Here is an 18192-nt window from a genome sequence, read left to right as displayed (position 1 = left end):
GTGTTTGTTTTCTTTTGTCAGTTTTTCCCCAAACACAAGCCCTTTCTATTACATGGCAGCTAAGGCAAGGTATCTGATCACTTCAGGCAAGAATCTTCTTGGGCTGAGTTGAACCATAGTTGTACAGTGAACAGCCCAACTTCCATCTCCCTTGACACATCACCATCTTGATAGTTCAGTGTTTAAACTATGGGCTTATTGAGGATGGAAACACTTTTTGGTTTTATTTACTACTGAGAAAGTCCTTGCATGTTTATCTTTGGAAAAATCACCCAGTGGATTTTACAAGATTTTTACAGAAACAAAAATCTTAATTGAGATTGGTATGAATTAAAGAGGAGTCCCCCTTTCTAAACACTATTTTCTTTCTGTCTTTACTCCTTGTTGATATTTTATTTCTCCTGCCTGTTTAACACTGCTGGTAGAACGCTGCACCCAAGGGGAAAGCACATATCTCGGTCCTTGCTCTGAAATACTTTGGCATTTCCTCATTTACTGTGGTGCAAGGTGCAGAGGTTTTCAGGAATGTTTTCATGGATGAAGGAGAACTCACTGGTCTAGCTTACCAAGAATGTACACCATGAATGGATGATAGATTTTATCCAGTACATCTTTGCAACCACGGTCACAGTATTTGTCAATATTTTTCATTCCATTGATCTCTGGATCAAAGCATCTGCTAAGCCTACCTTGCACTTCCAGGATAAACCACACTGGTTCTAAACCAGCTTCCTTTGCTCACTGCTCTCCATTTGATAGTAGCCTTGTGTCTTGACTGTCTGTAATAGGTGTGGGTCCATGTTGTTCTTCTTGAAACTGCCTTTGTCTGGTTCTGGATCAGGATAGTGGACTCGTCATCGACAGGAGAATCCTTCCTTCTCCCAGATGACAGAATTTACACTATATTACTTTCCCTCACATATTTGCTTCAATTTTAAAAAGATACTTTATTTTTGTGACATGTGCCCATGTGGTGTTTTACATGTTTACATGGAGGTGTGTTCATGTGCATGCCAGTGCAGGTGGTGTGTATGTGAGAGAGCACACGTGTGGAGGCCTTAGGATGACTCTGGGTGCTTTTGCAATGACTCTTTATCTCATTTCTTTTTTTTTTTAATTTTTAATATTTTTATTACATATTTTCCTCAATTACATTTCCAATGATATCCCAAAAGTCCCCCATAGCGCCCCCCACTTCCCTACCCACCCATTCCCATTCTTTTGGCCCTGGCATTCCCCTATATTGGGGCATATAAAGTTTGCAAGTCCAATGGGCCTCTCTTTCCATTGATGGCCGACTAGGCCATCTTTCGATACATATGCAGCTAGAGACAAGAGCTCCGGGGTTCTGGTTAATACATCATGTTGTTCCAACAATAGGGTTGCAGATCCCTTTAGCTCCTTGGGTACTTTCTCTAGCTTCTCCATTGGGAGCCCTGTGATACATCCAATAGCTGACTGTGAACATCCACTCCTGTGTTTGCTAGGCCCCGGCATCGTCTCACAAGAGACAGCTATATTTGGGTCCTTTCAGCAAAATCTTGCTAGTGTATGCAATGGTGTCAGCGTTTAGAAGCTGATTATGGGATGGATCCCTGGATACGGCAGTCTCTAAATGGTCCATCCATTTCTAAGACAAGCTCTGCTCCTGAGCCTTGAGTGCATGCACCAATCTCCCTGGCCAGTGCATCCGGGGAGCACTTGCCATTCTCCACCGTGCTCAGCGCTTGCCTAACGGTGCTGGGGGTTTGAAGACAGTCCCTCACGTTTGCAGCACAGGCATTGTCCTGTCCAACCCTTTTTACAGCCCCATCCCTGGGATTTTCTTCATTTGGTAACTGATTTGGAGATTTTCTACATTTCTACTGAGTCAGGTGTGGCCTCTTTTATCCAACCTAAGTTCATTGACATTGTTTATTGTCTTTTCATCCTTTGGATACCACCAATGTCTCTAGTGATTGTTTGGAATTAAAAAGTATTTGTATTGATTGTGGATTTTTCTATTTCTTCTCTCTAATGTTTCATTCTACTGGTGTCTGCTAATTGTTCTGTTTCTGGTTTTTCAGATGAAAATGTACATCATAGATTTTTCAGGCCCCTTTCCATGTTTCTCACTAACCACCACCATATATACTATATACCATGCTTTGAATTGATGTATTGTCGCTATTATTTTGCTCTATATGCCATTTTTCATTTATTTTTAAATTTTTCTTTGACTTACATTAGAAGATTAAATAGAAGTATAACATTTCATTAGCAAAAATTGGGGTTTTATATATCATATTATCATTGTTTTTTTTGAATGACTTCATTATAGTTGGATATCATATTCTATAAGATTTACATTTAACATCTTATAAGTATTTATCTTGTAGGCCAGTATAGTTCTTTTGGCAATGTTCCATGTCTAATTAAAAATAGCTTATTCCTAGAGTTATTATTAGGTCCTATAAATCATTGGTGATAATAATGCATTAAGATTTTTTTTTATTTTATTTTGGAGTCTTTCAAAAGAATGACTTTTGGGCAGGCAGTGATGGCGCACGCCTTTAATCCCAGTACTTGGGAGGCAGAGGCAGGTGGATTTCTGAGTTTAAGGCCAGCGTGGTCTACAAAGTGAGTTCCAGGACAGCCAGGGCTACACAGAGAAACCCTGTCTCAAAAAACAACAACAACAACAACAACAAAAAGAATGACTTTGTGAAATAATGTTCTAAGGTTCCAATCATGTTCACAGAGTTAGTTGCCTCTTTCTTCCTTTAATTTTGTCAGAAAAAGTCAATCCTTTCAGGATCTCAGGTTTATTAGATATATCAACTCCTTCCTGTTCTCAGAAGCAAACCTGTCAAAGTCTCCTCTCTTTGGATAGAAAGCATTGTTTTCTGTTAGAAGACTTACAAGTCTTACTGTCAGTCTCAGGGTTGTTTTTTTTTTTTTTTTTTCCATTTCTTTTTTTTTTTTTTTCCTTTTTTTTCCTTTTTTTTTTAAATATATTTTTCTTACATATTTTCCTCAATTACATTTCCAATACTATCCCAAAAGTCCCCCATAGCGCCCCCCACTTCCCTACCCACCCATTCCCATTCTTTTGGCCCTGGCATTCCCCTATATTGGGGCATATAAAGTTTGCAAGTCCAATGGGCCTCTCTTTCCATTGATGGCCGACTAGGCCATCTTTCGATACATAAGCAGCTAGAGACAAGAGCTCCAGGGTTCTGGTTAGTACATCATGTTGTTCCAACAATAGGGTTGCAGATCCCTTTAGCTCCTTGGGTACTTTCTCTAGCTTCTCCATTGGGAGCCCTGTGATACATCCAATAGCTGACTGTGAACATCCACTCCTGTGTTTGCTAGGCCCCGGCATCGTCTCACAAGAGACAGCTATATTTGGGTCCTTTCAGCAAAATCTTGCTACTGTATGCAATGGTGTCAGCGTTTAGAAGCTGATTATGGGACGGATCCCTGGATACAGCAGTCTCTAAATGGTCCATCCTTTCATCACAGCTACGAACTTTGTCTTTGTAACTCCTTCCCTGGGTGTTTTGTTCCCAATTCTAAGAAGGTGCACAGTGTCCACACTTTGGTCTTCATTCTTCTTGAGTTTCATGCGTTTATCAAATTGTATCTTATATCTTGGGTATCCTAAGTTTTGGGCTAATATCCACTTATCAATGAATACATATTGTGTGAGTTCTTTTGTGATTGTGTTACTTCACTCAAGATGATGCCCTCCAGGTCCATCCATTTGGCTAGGAATTTCATAAATTCATTCTTTTTAATAGCTGAGTAGTACTCCATTGTGTAAATGTACCATAATTTCTGTATCCATTCCTCTGTTGAGGGACATCTGGGTTCTTTCCAGCTTCTGAGTTGTGTTTACTTCTGGCTACGGGTTACTTCCTCACTGGCGACGGGAGCTGCCGAGTCACGGGAATTAAACATTCCCGTTCCTCTGTGCTGCTGTCAGGAATGATTTATTTCAAGACAGCATCCATGTCAAAGTCGACAGTCATGATCAGAGTCTGACCTTTTCTTGGCATCATTACATGAACACGCATGTAGGATTGCACAGCAGAACAAGTCATGCTGTCTCACAGTGGATTCTACCCCTATTTTCAGTGTGCTGCCATTGACATACATGAACACTCAAAGACTGAAAGGAGAAATTAAAAATGTTTGCTGAAATGTCAGTTTGATCTCTGCTGCTCCTATTCTAACAGGTCTATGGAAATGCAAGACCTAGCAAGTCCCCATGCCTTGGTTGGAGGCAGTGATACGCCTGGGAGCTCCAAGCTGGATAAATCTGGTCTCAGCAGCACTTCGGTCACAACAAATGGGACAGGAGGTAAGTGCCATCCCAAAGATGCCCACAGTCACCTCTAAGGGCTTGCCTCAAGCTTCATACTAGGGGTTGTTAATAAATAGCAATCCTCTTACTGATGCTGTGATCAGAGTTACATACAAGAAACATCCAGCTAGTTTATAAGTGTTCTACTTATCTTCAAAGTTGAATCCCTTATCTATAGCTATGAGCATACATAGAGAATATATTAGTCCTGAGAAATATTTCAAAAGATTTCAAAAGGTTACCGTTTCATATTTTCCCCTATAAATATTCCACAGAATTTTAAAATTATAGATAAAAGATATCACCACATATATGTGTGTGCATTAATTTGCATATTCAATATTTTTGTTTTAGTTTCAAATTTAAATAAAAAGTGTTATCCCAACATTTTTCATTAAAATGGTGTTTATTGCAAATGATTTAAAATGCAATAAAATATTTATATCTACTGCATTTTTAAAAAAAAAATACTATGACACATAGCATTTATACGAAAGAGAATTAATTGCATTTTCTCATTTTATTAGGTCACAACCAATGCCACAACTTATGACAATAAGTTATTATTTTAAATATTCTTCATTATTATTTTTAAGAAATGCATTCAGTTTGTCAGAACATATGATCCAAGTGTGCAAAAATATGTACACTTAGAGACACCATGGCATATACAAACAAGCAATACATAAATTGTATTTTAAATTATTCACCATCAGCCTAGGTACCAAAGTCAAGTTTATGGAAACTCTGTTTTACTTAACAAACTATTCATATGGTCAGATATCAGCATTTGCCACATCATATTTTCTTGTATCTGTGAGACTGATATACCCCTTCCCAATTAATCTGAATTGTTTTCTTGTCAAGTTGTGTGCATTGCAACCTACCCTGCACTTTAATAATGTGTTACACCGAACCCTTTGTAGATTAACACTTCCCTTGTTAACTTGTCTCTAAACACGCATCTGTAATTTCAAGCTAATGAATGGATGGATTTGGAACTGCAAGTGTTTCGGGATATTTAGTCAACATCCCCAGAGCATGAGCATTTACCTTTAAAGTCAGAGCTGAGGACAGATAATAAGACTGGACAATTGAAGTTGTCTGAAAGAAGAGTGGGGAGTCCATGACTCATACGCACAGTTACGAGCACCAAAGCAGACCTGATGCACTAACGCGCAGAAGGCACACAGTTAGAGTCTTGCTGAAAGGTCGGAAACTGGTGCCAGCACTGAGGATTGCCCAAGGACACTCAGCATGCCTTCAGATGATGAACTCTTATACTGTTCCTGTTCTCAGGGGACAACATGACTGTTTTAAACACAGCAGACTGGCTGCTGAGTTGCAACACCCCCTCTTCTGCAACAAGTATGAGAGCCGATGGTACACTGCATGTGTTTGGGTGTGTGGATTTGACATCTGGTTTGCTGTCTGCTCTATGTTTGCCCCTCTTTTCTATGTTCTACACTTATAAGCTAAAACCGGCAAGTAAACAGGCCTTGTACCTGTTCATGTTTAACATCTGGCTGCAGTTTTCTTATCATTTATCACTCTAATCTTATATGCTTAGATCAGTGAGGGGAGGTTCTTATATTTTCATACTTCTACACCACTGGGGATTATATTTACTCATAGCTAATTATCAGTTTCGTATGTTGTTCTTTCAGCTCAACAAAATCATGTCAATGAGAGCAGGCTAAGCCAGTAAGCATTCACAGAAACTCAATTATCCAATTGCCTACGTATGGCCATAGTTTATAGTCTTAATACTACTACAAGGTTTCACTATCTTATATTCTTTGAGAAATATTCCAAAGAATCTAAAATAGAATTAGCATTCAATAGTCCACCATTTAAAAAATTACTAGTAGTGACAGCTGTGCTTATAAGATTATTAGCATGACACAGTAGAATATGCCTGTAATTCCCAGCTGCTTAGTAGAAAACTCAAAAGTTTAAGTCCAGTCCACATAGTAAAACTCATTCTCAACTAACTGAATAAATGAATAAATAATAAAATTATAAATTAAGTCTCTTAAAAGGTTCCAATCTATTGATGTTGACTGCATTCATCCGTACATGTAAACATTCTCCCAGAATAAATGCTAATATGCAATCGAAAGTTAAAACAAGACCAACACAGGCCTACAGAGCCTTCCATCTTAGGATTTAAATGAAATCGTAGATCACACCCAGGCATTAAAATAGAGAGTTTGGCTGGACATTGCTCTATTTCAGATTAAATTAAAATACATGACAAATAAAAAGTATTATATTTATTATTTATATTTTCATAATTTGAATTGTAGATATTTTCCATTTCCATGCTTAAAAAGTGTTGCCAGAATGTAGCTATTCTTGATTCCCTTTGGTAAAGAGCCAGATGGTAAATGCTCTCCCATGATGGTAGGTCAGTCATTTGGTTTCCTCCAACAGCTCATCTCTACTGTGTAGAAGCAAAAGTAGCTCTAGCCTGTATGTAAATAAAGGCACAGTGCCCAGTTCCAACAAAACTGTACTGATAGACCCTGAAATTTAAATTTTATATGCTTTTTTGTGTTACAAATATCTTGTGTTACAAAATATTCTAATTTTGCTGTTTTTTTTAAACAATTACAATGGAAAATTCATCCATGGCTCACTGATATTTATTCTAAAATGGTTACAATGTGTGATGTAATGTTACAATGGAGAACTCCTGCACTGAGTGTTTCATTCGGCCCATGTCATCTCACCCAGGAGCATCTTTCTAAGTGTACAGGACCACATTTTCCTGGCCCATCATCCTATGCTCAGGTGGTCTGTAAGGGCAAGCATGTGTACAGCAGAAGCACAATGGATCTGGCCCATAGCATTCAGATACACTGACTGGCTGTGTCACATCAAACAAGTTCCTGGTTCTTCCACATCTTAGCTCCTTAATATGAAAGGAAGATTCTAATCTTCCTTGCAGGCATCTTTGTTAGTAGATAAATCGATTGGCAATAAATACCACTATAGTTTTCTTTCAATAGATAATTCCATAATAATTAGAGAATAGTTTTTTTTTAAGGAAACATTCATTGTTTGAAAATATTTCTTACGCTACAAATTCTCTGAATTTACAAATGTGTAAACTGGACAACAGAAACCAACCCTGTAGTATTGGTAAGCTAGAAATACTTTGATCTAATTGTTAAGTGTTAATAGTAATAACCCCTGATGAAATGGGTTCTCAGACACTGATAGAGAAATTTTAATGATGTCTCAGCAGTTCTTTATGACACAAATGTTTCCTGTTTGGTCTCTCTTATTGAGGACAAAATACTTTTAAACGGTTTATTTTCATGATTAGTTTTAGATCTCTCTGTGTGTGGCCCTAAAGTGGAATTTACAGGTACTTGTGAGCCCGGGATATGGGTCCTGGGAGCTGAACTCAGGTTCTCTGCACTTCTTATTGGTCAGTCATCTCTTTGGCTGTACTTACTTTATCTTAATACTGGTTTTAATATTAGATTTAGATCCTTTGATAAATTTATTACAATAAAACCAGAAGCAAAGCCAAAATCTAATGGCCTTTAATTATAAGCTTTTTAGGTAAATTGAAACATGACCTTAAGACTCTGCTACCTTATGTCACCTAAGCATCTCATGTTTCCTAAACTGAATTAAGAAGTTACATCACCTTAGTTTCGACTATATTAACCTATCTGTAGATTTATGTTGAAAGCCACATTTTCACCTCAAATGTTTATCATTTGTAAAACTCGATGAAATGTAAAATGTAGGAAGGTGTGGCACTGTATGCAGATAATCCTAACACGCAGACTACTTGGCAGGGAGAAAGGGAAAAGGGGGCGGGGCTTAACATATAAGTCAATGGTGAAGCTATGAGAGTCGCATGAACATGAAATTATTTCAGCTCTGCTGTTAGTACACAAATACAGCAGAGAACACTACCTAAATACATGAGGCTGGCTGTGTTCAAACACTGGAATACAGATTCCACATCATAAAGTGTTCTTACATTGCTTTATAATCATTCCCAGACCCTAAAAATACAGGCCATTGAACATATTTGGCATAATGAAGCAAGTCTATTGGTGTATTTTAGACCAAAAAAAAAATCTGTAGGGATCTGAGAACCTTCTTCCAGATACATGTAATTTCTGACTTGGATTTTAGAAATACTGTCATGAGCATTGGCCTAGTCATATACATATCATATACAAATACTTAGATCTCATGAGAGGGCTTTGGACAATGTTAAAAAAGTACATCTTATTTTCTTGTTTAATTGAGTCATAGTGAGACCCAATTATATCCCATTCCATGTACTAGAAAATGAGAAACCCCAGCGCTCCAAACAGTCAGCCACCAAAACACTGCACAAAGCGAAACAGACTTGAAAATAGCAATGGAAGCCAGGGAGTATCCAAGCCAAGTGAGCGACTAGAGCAGGAGATGATTTAACTCCTCGTGGAGCTTGAAAAGTCCGGATCAAAAAGATTGGGGAAACCAAAAACAGGACGCTGTCATTAGCTGTATTCGTAACATTTGAAATAGATATAAAGGAATCTTCTAGAACTTTTCTCATCTAGACAATAACTCACGGGTAGTGAACTTGTTTCTCCTTATTTATTTAGGAAGAGAGTCTCCTGCTACTAAACTCTACTGTCTTGGTATTCTATAACTATGCTCTTGCTATATTCTTGTAGGGTGACAATCATCCACTGTCTCATCAATTTCTGTCACAAAATTAAATATTTAGTGTCCACCTAGGAAGAGAAGGCACTGACAGACATGCCTAAGATTTTTGAGTTGATGTATTATCCGGACAAACATAAATGATGCTCGCGTCCAGGTAGTGTTGTAAACCGGATCTTCTCAATAGATTTCTTGTTGAGATTCTTAGCAGAATCTGTCAACAGTCAGGGAGAGAGATAGAGAAAGAACTTGAAGCTAGTGGGGAGGAAGGTGGCAAGAGTTTGGGAGCAGTTGGGAGAGGAAAAAACAGGACCAAAGTATGCTGTGTGAAAGAATTAGCTGTATGCCAAGGTTGAGGGGGAAGTGTGTGGCGTTACATACATACCAGTTTAAGCACAGACTTCTGAAAATGAAGTACAAACTGTAAATTACTTGACCTGCCTTCCACAGACTAAGGTTAAGTTCTGAAAATAAAATAAATTTCTCCACAAAAAAAAATTACCACATATTGCTGCTAAGCCTAGTTTCTAAAGATACTCTAAAGAGACAAGATAAACTTTGCTTTGAAGACTGAGTTGGGAACAGGCATGAGAAATGACCTGAGAATTCAGAAGCTATAAATGACTGCCGACAGTGTCACACTTGGTCTGGACATGCTCTGTAGATGGCAAGTATTTTTTAAAAAGCTAAAGTACGGGAAAGTGCAGTTCTGCTGTTTGTCTCTAGGCGAAGCACCCAGCTATAGGAATGGCTTAGCAAGGGTTACATCTCAAAGCGATCCTGGACGCGATGAGATTTATTCTATCCCACTTCTAGATAAATGTATTGTAGCTTTCTTATTTTAAGCATGCAGAAGAAAAAAGCCTCAAAAATTTCAAACCAGGACATTTGAGTTTGGCTGTTGATTTTAATTCAAAGTATTTGATGCAGGAATTTGATTTTTGCTGAAAATTTGGAGCTATCTGCTATACAAGGTTTTTCTTCCATTTTTAATATGTAAATGATTTTGGAGGCTATCCTAAAAATAGGTAATAACAACACTTGCTTGACATATACTAGTTTACAAAATTAACATTACAAAATTAAAAAATATTTTTGTGAATATATACTGAATTTGGATTTTTATATTTTGAAAAATAGTAAGAAAAAAGAGATTTCTTTTGTTAATAAAAAATTTTCTAGTATCACCATGGACATAACATTAAAAGACAGTTTTGTACCTGAATAATATCTATTATATGTCATTAAAAATGCAGAAACAAGTGCTTGCTTCTGCAGCATATATACTAAACTTGGAACGATACAAAAAAGATTAGCATGGCCCCTGCACAAGGATGACACGCACATTTGTGAAGCATTCTGTATTTTTTTGCATGCTTTTATTTTCATGAGTTCTGCTAATACCATTGTCACACGCCCTTTTGAAATACAAGTGGGCTGTTTATTCCTGTTGTGACATCTTCCTACATGACTCCCATGATTTTTCAACATAAATAAGAGGATTCTCTCTGTAAAAAAAAAACGCAGAAACAAAAGCAAGGCAGAAAATGTGGGAGCATAACCAAGCATGTTTGGGAGCCCAGTGGAGACGACGTCTATTACAAAGGATTACTTGTAATTTGGTGTAATGTATATTTTCTGCTACTTAGCATATCTTATAGTATTAGAAGTAGTCTAATAACCTTGTCCTAATGTTTATGAGAATTTTAATGATATAAAAGTATTGATTTATCTTTTTGAGTTTTCCACCATTGAGAAAAATTGGAATAGTTGTTATTAGCAAGTTGCCCATTCTTCAAGTAATAATAACAAAATAACTTAATACTTTCCTAGGAGTGCAAGTGATTTACCAATGACCATATAATGTAAAAATAATTTACCTGTTGGAAAAAGATAGTAAATTTTGTTCCTTTTTCTGCTATCCAAGAATTAACCAGGCCTAGCCCTGCTTAGCTCCTGTGGGCTAGATTCTACAGTGTTATATAACCACAGACATTGCCCGTTTCTGCTTTATACTACCCTTGCCTGCAAAGAAAAAGGAATTTGACATTAACGTACTTATTCTTCCTTCAAATGTTAGCATCAGTTTTGTTACCTTGTCATTTTAAAATCCATTCATGTTAGAACACTGGGAACCTCTTAGTATTTCTGCATTTCTTCACATTCTCTCCAGGGGATGGCTTTCCTCAGTAAAATAAACCACTTTTGTCCTGAATACAGACTTTTTAAATTAATGAAAGATGTCACCAGAATTATGAATGGGACCAAACCTCTTTTTCTCTTCTCCGATCTCCTTTTGACTGCCTGAAGCTTTCAAATTCAGGAAATTATAATCAAAACCAATGCTGAGTGATGCCTAAATCAACTCTTGAAGTTCGTATCCATGGCAACAGCACTAATCACCATCAACGTGTCAGGCTTCTAGACCAGCTTTGACAAACTCAGCTCGCCTCTGCCCCCCTTGTCTCACAAGGAAACATCTTAGTAGAGGTATAATAAATCTCTGTTACAATACTGTTTACAGACATAGACTTGTTTGAATGAGAACTTAGCCATATTAGAATTTGGAAGCTCTAAGATGTCTCTTGTCTCATGTTCCAGAAGTCTTTGGGCTACGCTTTTGTCACAGGTATCAGAAGAAGTAAGGTGCAGACTTTGAATGAGACAGATTCACAAACACCCATCTACACCATCCTCTGTGTTATCTTTATGCAGTTAGGAAGTAATCCCAATTAGCAGGCAATTCAGTGTAAAGAGCAGATCCTGTAATTCACCAGCTGGTGACAAACTCAAGCTCTTAGCAGCAATGTGATCAGGGCAAGCAATTTTGTGCTTCATGCTTCAGTCTGTCATTTGGAAAAGATGGTAATAGCGTCACCTAACTGCTGTGGGAGTAAACGAATTCGTCATTTATATGGCTTACATCCATTCATCTGGATTGCCTAGACTGTGATAGGCACATTTGGAGTGTGTGGTAATGCATCAACAATGCTGGTTTTCATTGTGTTTTAAAACAATAGTCCATGAGGGAAACACGCATAACATAGTCTGGTAGCATATCCCAGTATTTTACAGCTGTTTATTATAGTGAAGTATTTTCAATTACTCTAAAGGGAATCACATTTTTGTCATACTCAGAGCTACTGTCTGGATATGACAACTTCACACTGGTACACAGACCATAAATGCCAAGTATAAAGATCCAACAAAATTCCAATCAAAGTTTATTGAATGTACATATTCTAAAACTTAGTCATGTCTGAATGCATAATAAATAACTTTGTAATAGTAAGTAGTTTTTGCAGTGGTAAATGCAGATCAGGTATATCGGTTATATTGTGAAGGCAAATTATTGAATGTAGTAACTACAGATCCATTATTCACTATTATGCAGATGGCTAGACTAAACAGATTATTGCTACTATTAAAAACAAGAGAGAGAGAAACCTTAAATTTCCCTTCTCCAAAATTAAGTAATTCTTAAGTGTGTATGTGTGTATCTGTGTGTGTGTGTATCTGTGTGTGAGTGTGTGTGTGTGTGTTTAACTTCCTGCATTCAATCTTTATAGTTGTCTGAATCTCCTACCAATTTATGTTATTATTCACTTTTATATACTAAAGCTAGACCTCAATGAGAGGTTGGCTGAGTTTGCTACAGAAGGGTGTAACATCACTGCATGCTTCCCATTAGCCAGCCGCTTCTCTAATGGGGTCATGTTTCTCTCTTGCTTGGTTGGTGGGTGCTGGATGAGCCCACTAGTCTTTTGTACCACACTGACTCATGGTCGGCTAGTATTAAATTCTCTCCTGTAGTGGTCTGCTTGCTTCTAAGTTACTTAACTGCACCAGCCCACTTAACAGCCAGGGCACATGGAATGTGTCAAGTAGAAAATAACTTAGTTTATTTCCTGACTGCTATGATATATACATGTGGTAGGATTTTTGTCAACAAAGGGAAAATATGGTGTGACCAAATTAGTAGAGGCTGTGTCATTGCATGTGATAATAATGACAGTGTGTGCCAGCCCGCTTCCGTGCCAAGGGAGGAGTTTGTCAAAATTACGTAGGTAGGCATTTTATGGAGAAACTTGTGATGCTGTAGACATCCTCTCTCATTCAGTACTGATATCAACGTCATCACGTCATCGAAAGAAGAGGTTATGCTGTTAAATAGAAAGTACCCAGCACTATAAGAACTTCTTTTGGTGTTTTGCTTTGTTTGTTTTATCAGAATATTTACCGAGTGTCTTGTCTTTCACCTATGGTGAGACTAGGCTCGGGTTTCATGGATTTGCTTATGCCTCCATTGAACCCTCATGCAATTTTCTCTACATATTTTATTTTCTTTGAAAGATTAAAACCTACAGTTGTACATACCTCTGCGATTCCTTGAGTTGAGTGGTGAGAACCCTGACTTCTCTTCTGTCTGTTAGTGTGTGCAAGTGTGCTTAAGAGAGTTTTCTAAAAATGCAAATCCAAGGGCTACTGGTTCCCGTTTGAAGGCTCGCAGCCTTTCAAAGCCAGACTCTCAGAACCAGACCAGCCAGAGGATTTTAGAATCAATCCTCTATAAATGCATGCCCACTTAGAAGCTAAATTAACAAAGCCTTTCCTCAGTTCACTTCTCAAGTTTTCTCTTGCATGCCCATGATAGCTACAAAAAAAAAAAAAAAAAAGTAGCAGCCAGGGCCTTTACTGTGGATTAGAAGTAAAACTCACCTGTACTTGTTCTTCTGCGTAGTGTCTCTTCTTGCAGTCAAAACAGAGCCCTTGCACAGCAGTGAGTCCACTACCACGACTGGAGATGGAGCGCTTGACACTTTTACTGGGTCAGGTAAAGCCTTTAGCTCGTGTCTCTGTGTCCACGTTGGGGTCCCTACACATCCTCCTCTTTGAGAGCAGCACAGGCTCAAAGCTGTAAGAGTTTTCACAGTTATAAGGTCTGCCAGAAACCCACCTTCCAGAAGAACTAATTATCTTAAAATTACATGTGTTTTGAAATGATGTTTGGAACCCTTTTGCCAATCCTTCAGCTGCACGGTAAAAATCCCATGATGTTCTCATTAGCCGAGCCAGCTCTCTTCATTATTTTATACACTGCTTGATCAATTTAATAATTAGGTCCATAATAGCTAACTTTGTTCCTTCAACCTGCCCGTTTAAATTACATTAAAAACTGCCTTCTGTCTACCCTTCTAGATGTAAAACTATCCATTTGATTCCTTCTAAATAACCTTGTTTCCTCTCTGGGTTTAAGAAAGTTCTCCTGTGTAGGCAGCTGAAAGACAAGTATTACAGGTTAATGGGTTTCTGGAGAACACATGCTGGTTACATTAGAACCCAGCCTGGGATAGTGGTCCCGTGCTTCAAAGAGAACAATAGTATGTCTTTAAACATCAATCCTTTTCAAATATAAATACCTGATAACTCCCAGCTGGGTATAAAGAGTACAAATTAAGTTGTCTTAAAGGCTCTTTTAAAATTACTATTCTGTATGGCTTATTATCTAATGAATAAAATTTGGGAAACCCAAGAAAGAATGTGTATATCACAAAGATAAACATGAAGCCCAGAAAAGTGTTACGGCAGTTAAGTCTTGGTTCTGTAGCTCTGCTTTAATATATTTTATGTTTATTCATGTTCTCATGTGCAAGGATTTTATGTGGGTGTGCTTTATGCAGAAAGACTTGAGGGATGCCTTGAGTCTAATGCCGTGTTATGAAACATATTTCATTTTTTATGGAGACAGATGATCCAGCTTTATTCGTTCACACCAATTGGAGCAGTTGTCCTATGTGCACATAAACACTAGTACTCTGGACAGAACTCAATCCTAGTGGGCCAGCCTGGCATTAAGACACATGGGAGCAAATGAGCATTACTCTCAGTAAGCCTCCTGCCTCATAGGAGAAGAATAGGCACAAGCATATTTCACTACTCTGTGGTGCTTGCTAACCAGAACTATTGTTAATTTTCTACATAGTAAATGTAGGCAAATCGTTTGGGGTGGGGGAGGAGTGTATTAAATTATGAAGCAGCTGCTACTGTGCTTCAAGAATTTGCACGTCTTTTGAAAGATGAGCTGCCAATGCACAGGTTGTAACTTCAGAACTTTGCAGCCCATTTTACAAATAAGAATATGAAAGTCCTCAAAGACATGCAGAGTGGTTTGACCACATGGTCAAGCAGAGACTAGCCTAGAACCACGTGCTGACAATCAGGCCCTGACTGTGGGATTCCAGGCCCTGACTGGAAACGGTGATGGCCAAGAAAGAAAGAGTGTAAACCCTCTTCCTACTTGTCCTGAATAGTACCTCTAAAGACACTTTCTTACTTTTCTGCTTAAATTAAATTAAAATTTACTGAAATAAAACAACTACATTTCTGGTTAAACCAACCACTTTCCAATTATGTAGTTCCTGCCCATGGTTGGTGGCTACCTGAGTGGAAACTCAGATGTAAAACTATGGAGATTCTACTGGACGGATGGCAGAGGGCCAGAATGGACCTTCTCTGCAAGCAGTGATTCTGCAGGCTGCAGTGTGAGACACTCAACAGAGTTCTGCATGTAGTCCAACCATCAGTAGTACCCTGGCTGTGGTATCGCAAAACATCCCCTACAGGGCTAAGTACACCCCGCCGCTTCTCTTCCCCCTGAGAAGCACTAAGTTACAAAATAAATCATAGTAAAGGAGGTAAAGGTTTAACATTTCTTGAACCCATCCTGTGAGAAACTGGTAATGGGCATTCATTCTAAGTTATAAAATCAATTCTCAAGACAGTCCAAAGGTACCAGCACAGCTCCCCCCGGTTGGGAGAAGTGATCGAGCACAATAAGAGTAATGAATCCAGTGCCTTGAGGAATGTGTGAGTCACTGTGAGGTGGCAAAGCATGGCTCAACAGTTTCCAGACTTTCCCAAAGCAGATCTTCCTGGAGAGACAGCTTCTCCAGGGACCGACAGAACCAACAGCGGTGCTGTTGCCTACCATACCTAGACAGTTATCGATCTGAATAAAAAGGATGAGATTTAGTAAAGAACTCTTATCGCTTTCATAATCAGCTCAGTTTTCTAAGCCAAAGGTTTTGTCTTCTAACCTGTTTTACAGATATTAATATCAAGTCCCAAAGGTCAATGAAGCCGTTAGTGTTTGGGGTACATTATCCTCTAAATTCATTCATTGAAGGGAATATGTGTTCTATATGTTCGGAATAGTTTTCAGGTCTGTGGGGCTTTCTGGAATATAGAATTCGTCTTTGTCTGATTTAATAAAAGATGTTATAAGTTAATATTTCTCATTATTTTGTCTTATTTGAAATCCCTACAATTTTTCAATCTTGAGGATAGCCTATCAGTATGGACAGCTCAAATTTTGATTATCCCAACAGGGACTCCCTATCAAAAATCAGAAAAATCAATATGAAATTAAGCCTTTCTTAACTCAGTTTCTGTTATAATATTCAATATTGTGGTAATTAGAATAATGAAAAGTTAGTTTCCATGGAACATAGCACAAGGCTCTATTCTCATTTATTTGATTTCAAGGGGTTTTTTTTTGTTTTGTTTTGTTTTGTTTTGTTTTGTTTTAATTCTTTTTGGTTTTGGAGAATGTAAGTGAAGGGTAATGTTTTATTTCCAAATATATAGAGAGAATTCACTTAAATCCAGTTCCCCAAATCTTTAGAATGTAACACCCTTATGGTCACAGTTCGATGACTCTCAAAACTGATTCACAGTATTGGGGAGGGTGGGCTTGCTGGACACTGTTGGCTGTGAAAATTAAAGTTTTATTTTTCCATTCTACACTTACCAGCCAAGCAGCAGGGTAAGAACACTACACACTTAAGACAGACACACAGCATGTTGAGCACACTGCACACATGTCTGTGAAGCCCACAGGGGCACTTGATAGCAGCTGGACATAGGAACATATCACATTGCATGAACCAGCCAGCAACCTAAACCTATTTGTCACTTTTTGCCGTTCTAAACGTTTAGCTCCACCGTTCATACGAACAACTCAGAAAGGGTGTAGTGCTTTGAAGTTTAACTATGATTGATTAGACTAAACTCATGCCAGCGCTGTGTTGTGTACTACTTTAATCTTTTTGAAATGTGAATGAACAGCAGATGGCCTAATAAAGACACTCTGTGTGCTTGCCCAGTACCGACCGGCTGGGAAGGAACTGGCTGGACACATTAGAATCCATGTATGTGCAATGAGTACATCAGTGTTAGTCAAGGCAGATGGCTAAAGGAGGGAAAGACTTCCAAACCTTTGAATACATTCCACAGCGGGGTGCATATTTGAATGAAATATTGAAATAACCTGACTTTCCCTTTTAAGGTCTTCTCCCCAAAACATCATCTTTGATGGTTCGAAACAGGCTTGAAGAGATAATTGGTACAACATTTTACATCACTCAAAGCGAGGCAGCTTATCTATAGCCCAGACTGCCTGTGCACATTCCTATTACTCAAATATTTTGACTGTACATTTTTAAGCACCCACCTGATTGATAGGCCAGGCGAAATTGGAAACAGTAGCATTTTACAATAAGGAGATGCAAGTTTGAAAACTGAATCTCTTAACAATTATTGTTATTTTAGTTAGGATAAATATGGAATCAGTATACCAGTATCGTATTTGGGCTTAAGGTATAAGTTTGCACATATAAAACATTGACTTTTATGCCATGGAAGTTTACTGTGTAATGAAAGCCATTGGCCAATAAGCTCTCAGTACAGAAGAGCATAGCAGGGACCTGAGAAAACGGAATGTTAAACAGACACTTCAAACTCTTGCATCAAAACTTAAAGCAGCCCTTTAAAAGGAAAATGGTGTCTAATCAACTGCTTCTATCTGAAATGAGTTTGAGAAAGACATGAACTTTACGTTTAAGAGAAACTGTGTTGAATCTGCAGTCTTCCTAAGCAGGCTGCGCACTGTGTGATGAGGATGTGTTCATGGAGCGCTGCTCCGTGTGCTGTCGTTTGTGTCTTCCAGTAATAACAAGCAGCGGCTACAGCCCCAGGTCGGCACATCAGTACTCTCCACAGCTGTACCCCTCCAAGTAAGTGCCCAGGGCGGCCAGTTTGGCTGGAGAGATTTTTCTTGAATTTACGTGTGCTAATTTTATATTCACATATGAGAA

General features: G+C 38.3%; 1 protein-coding gene and 1 non-coding gene across 10 annotated transcripts in view; both read left to right on the top strand.

The window, feature by feature from the left end:
* Window positions 1-18192, top strand: part of Eya4 (EYA transcriptional coactivator and phosphatase 4) — a 256421-nt gene that overhangs the window by 181274 nt on the left and 56955 nt on the right. For 5 of the 9 annotated variants that reach the window (XM_085842685.1, XM_021173760.2, XM_029482164.2 and 2 more), the window contains exons 4-6: window positions 4224-4348; window positions 13779-13871; window positions 18045-18111. In XM_085842685.1, the coding sequence (XP_085698811.1) occupies window positions 4224-4348; window positions 13779-13871; window positions 18045-18111 (285 nt within the window). Of the gene's footprint in view, window positions 1-4223; window positions 4349-13776; window positions 13872-18044; window positions 18112-18192 lie in introns of those variants that run through there. The other 4 variants (XM_085842686.1, XM_085842687.1, XM_085842688.1 and 1 more) reach the window with 2 other exon arrangements.
* Window positions 10300-10406, top strand: LOC115032290 (U6 spliceosomal RNA). Its single transcript, XR_003837930.1, has one exon. It is a non-coding gene; the product is annotated as a U6 spliceosomal RNA (small nuclear RNA).

This window comes from Mus caroli, unplaced genomic scaffold, assembly GCF_978045245.1.
Source record: "Mus caroli unplaced genomic scaffold, Mus_caroli_1 scaffold_9, whole genome shotgun sequence".
Lineage (NCBI taxonomy): Eukaryota > Metazoa > Chordata > Mammalia > Rodentia > Muridae > Mus > Mus caroli.
This window is presented reverse-complemented; position numbering and strand designations above follow the sequence as displayed.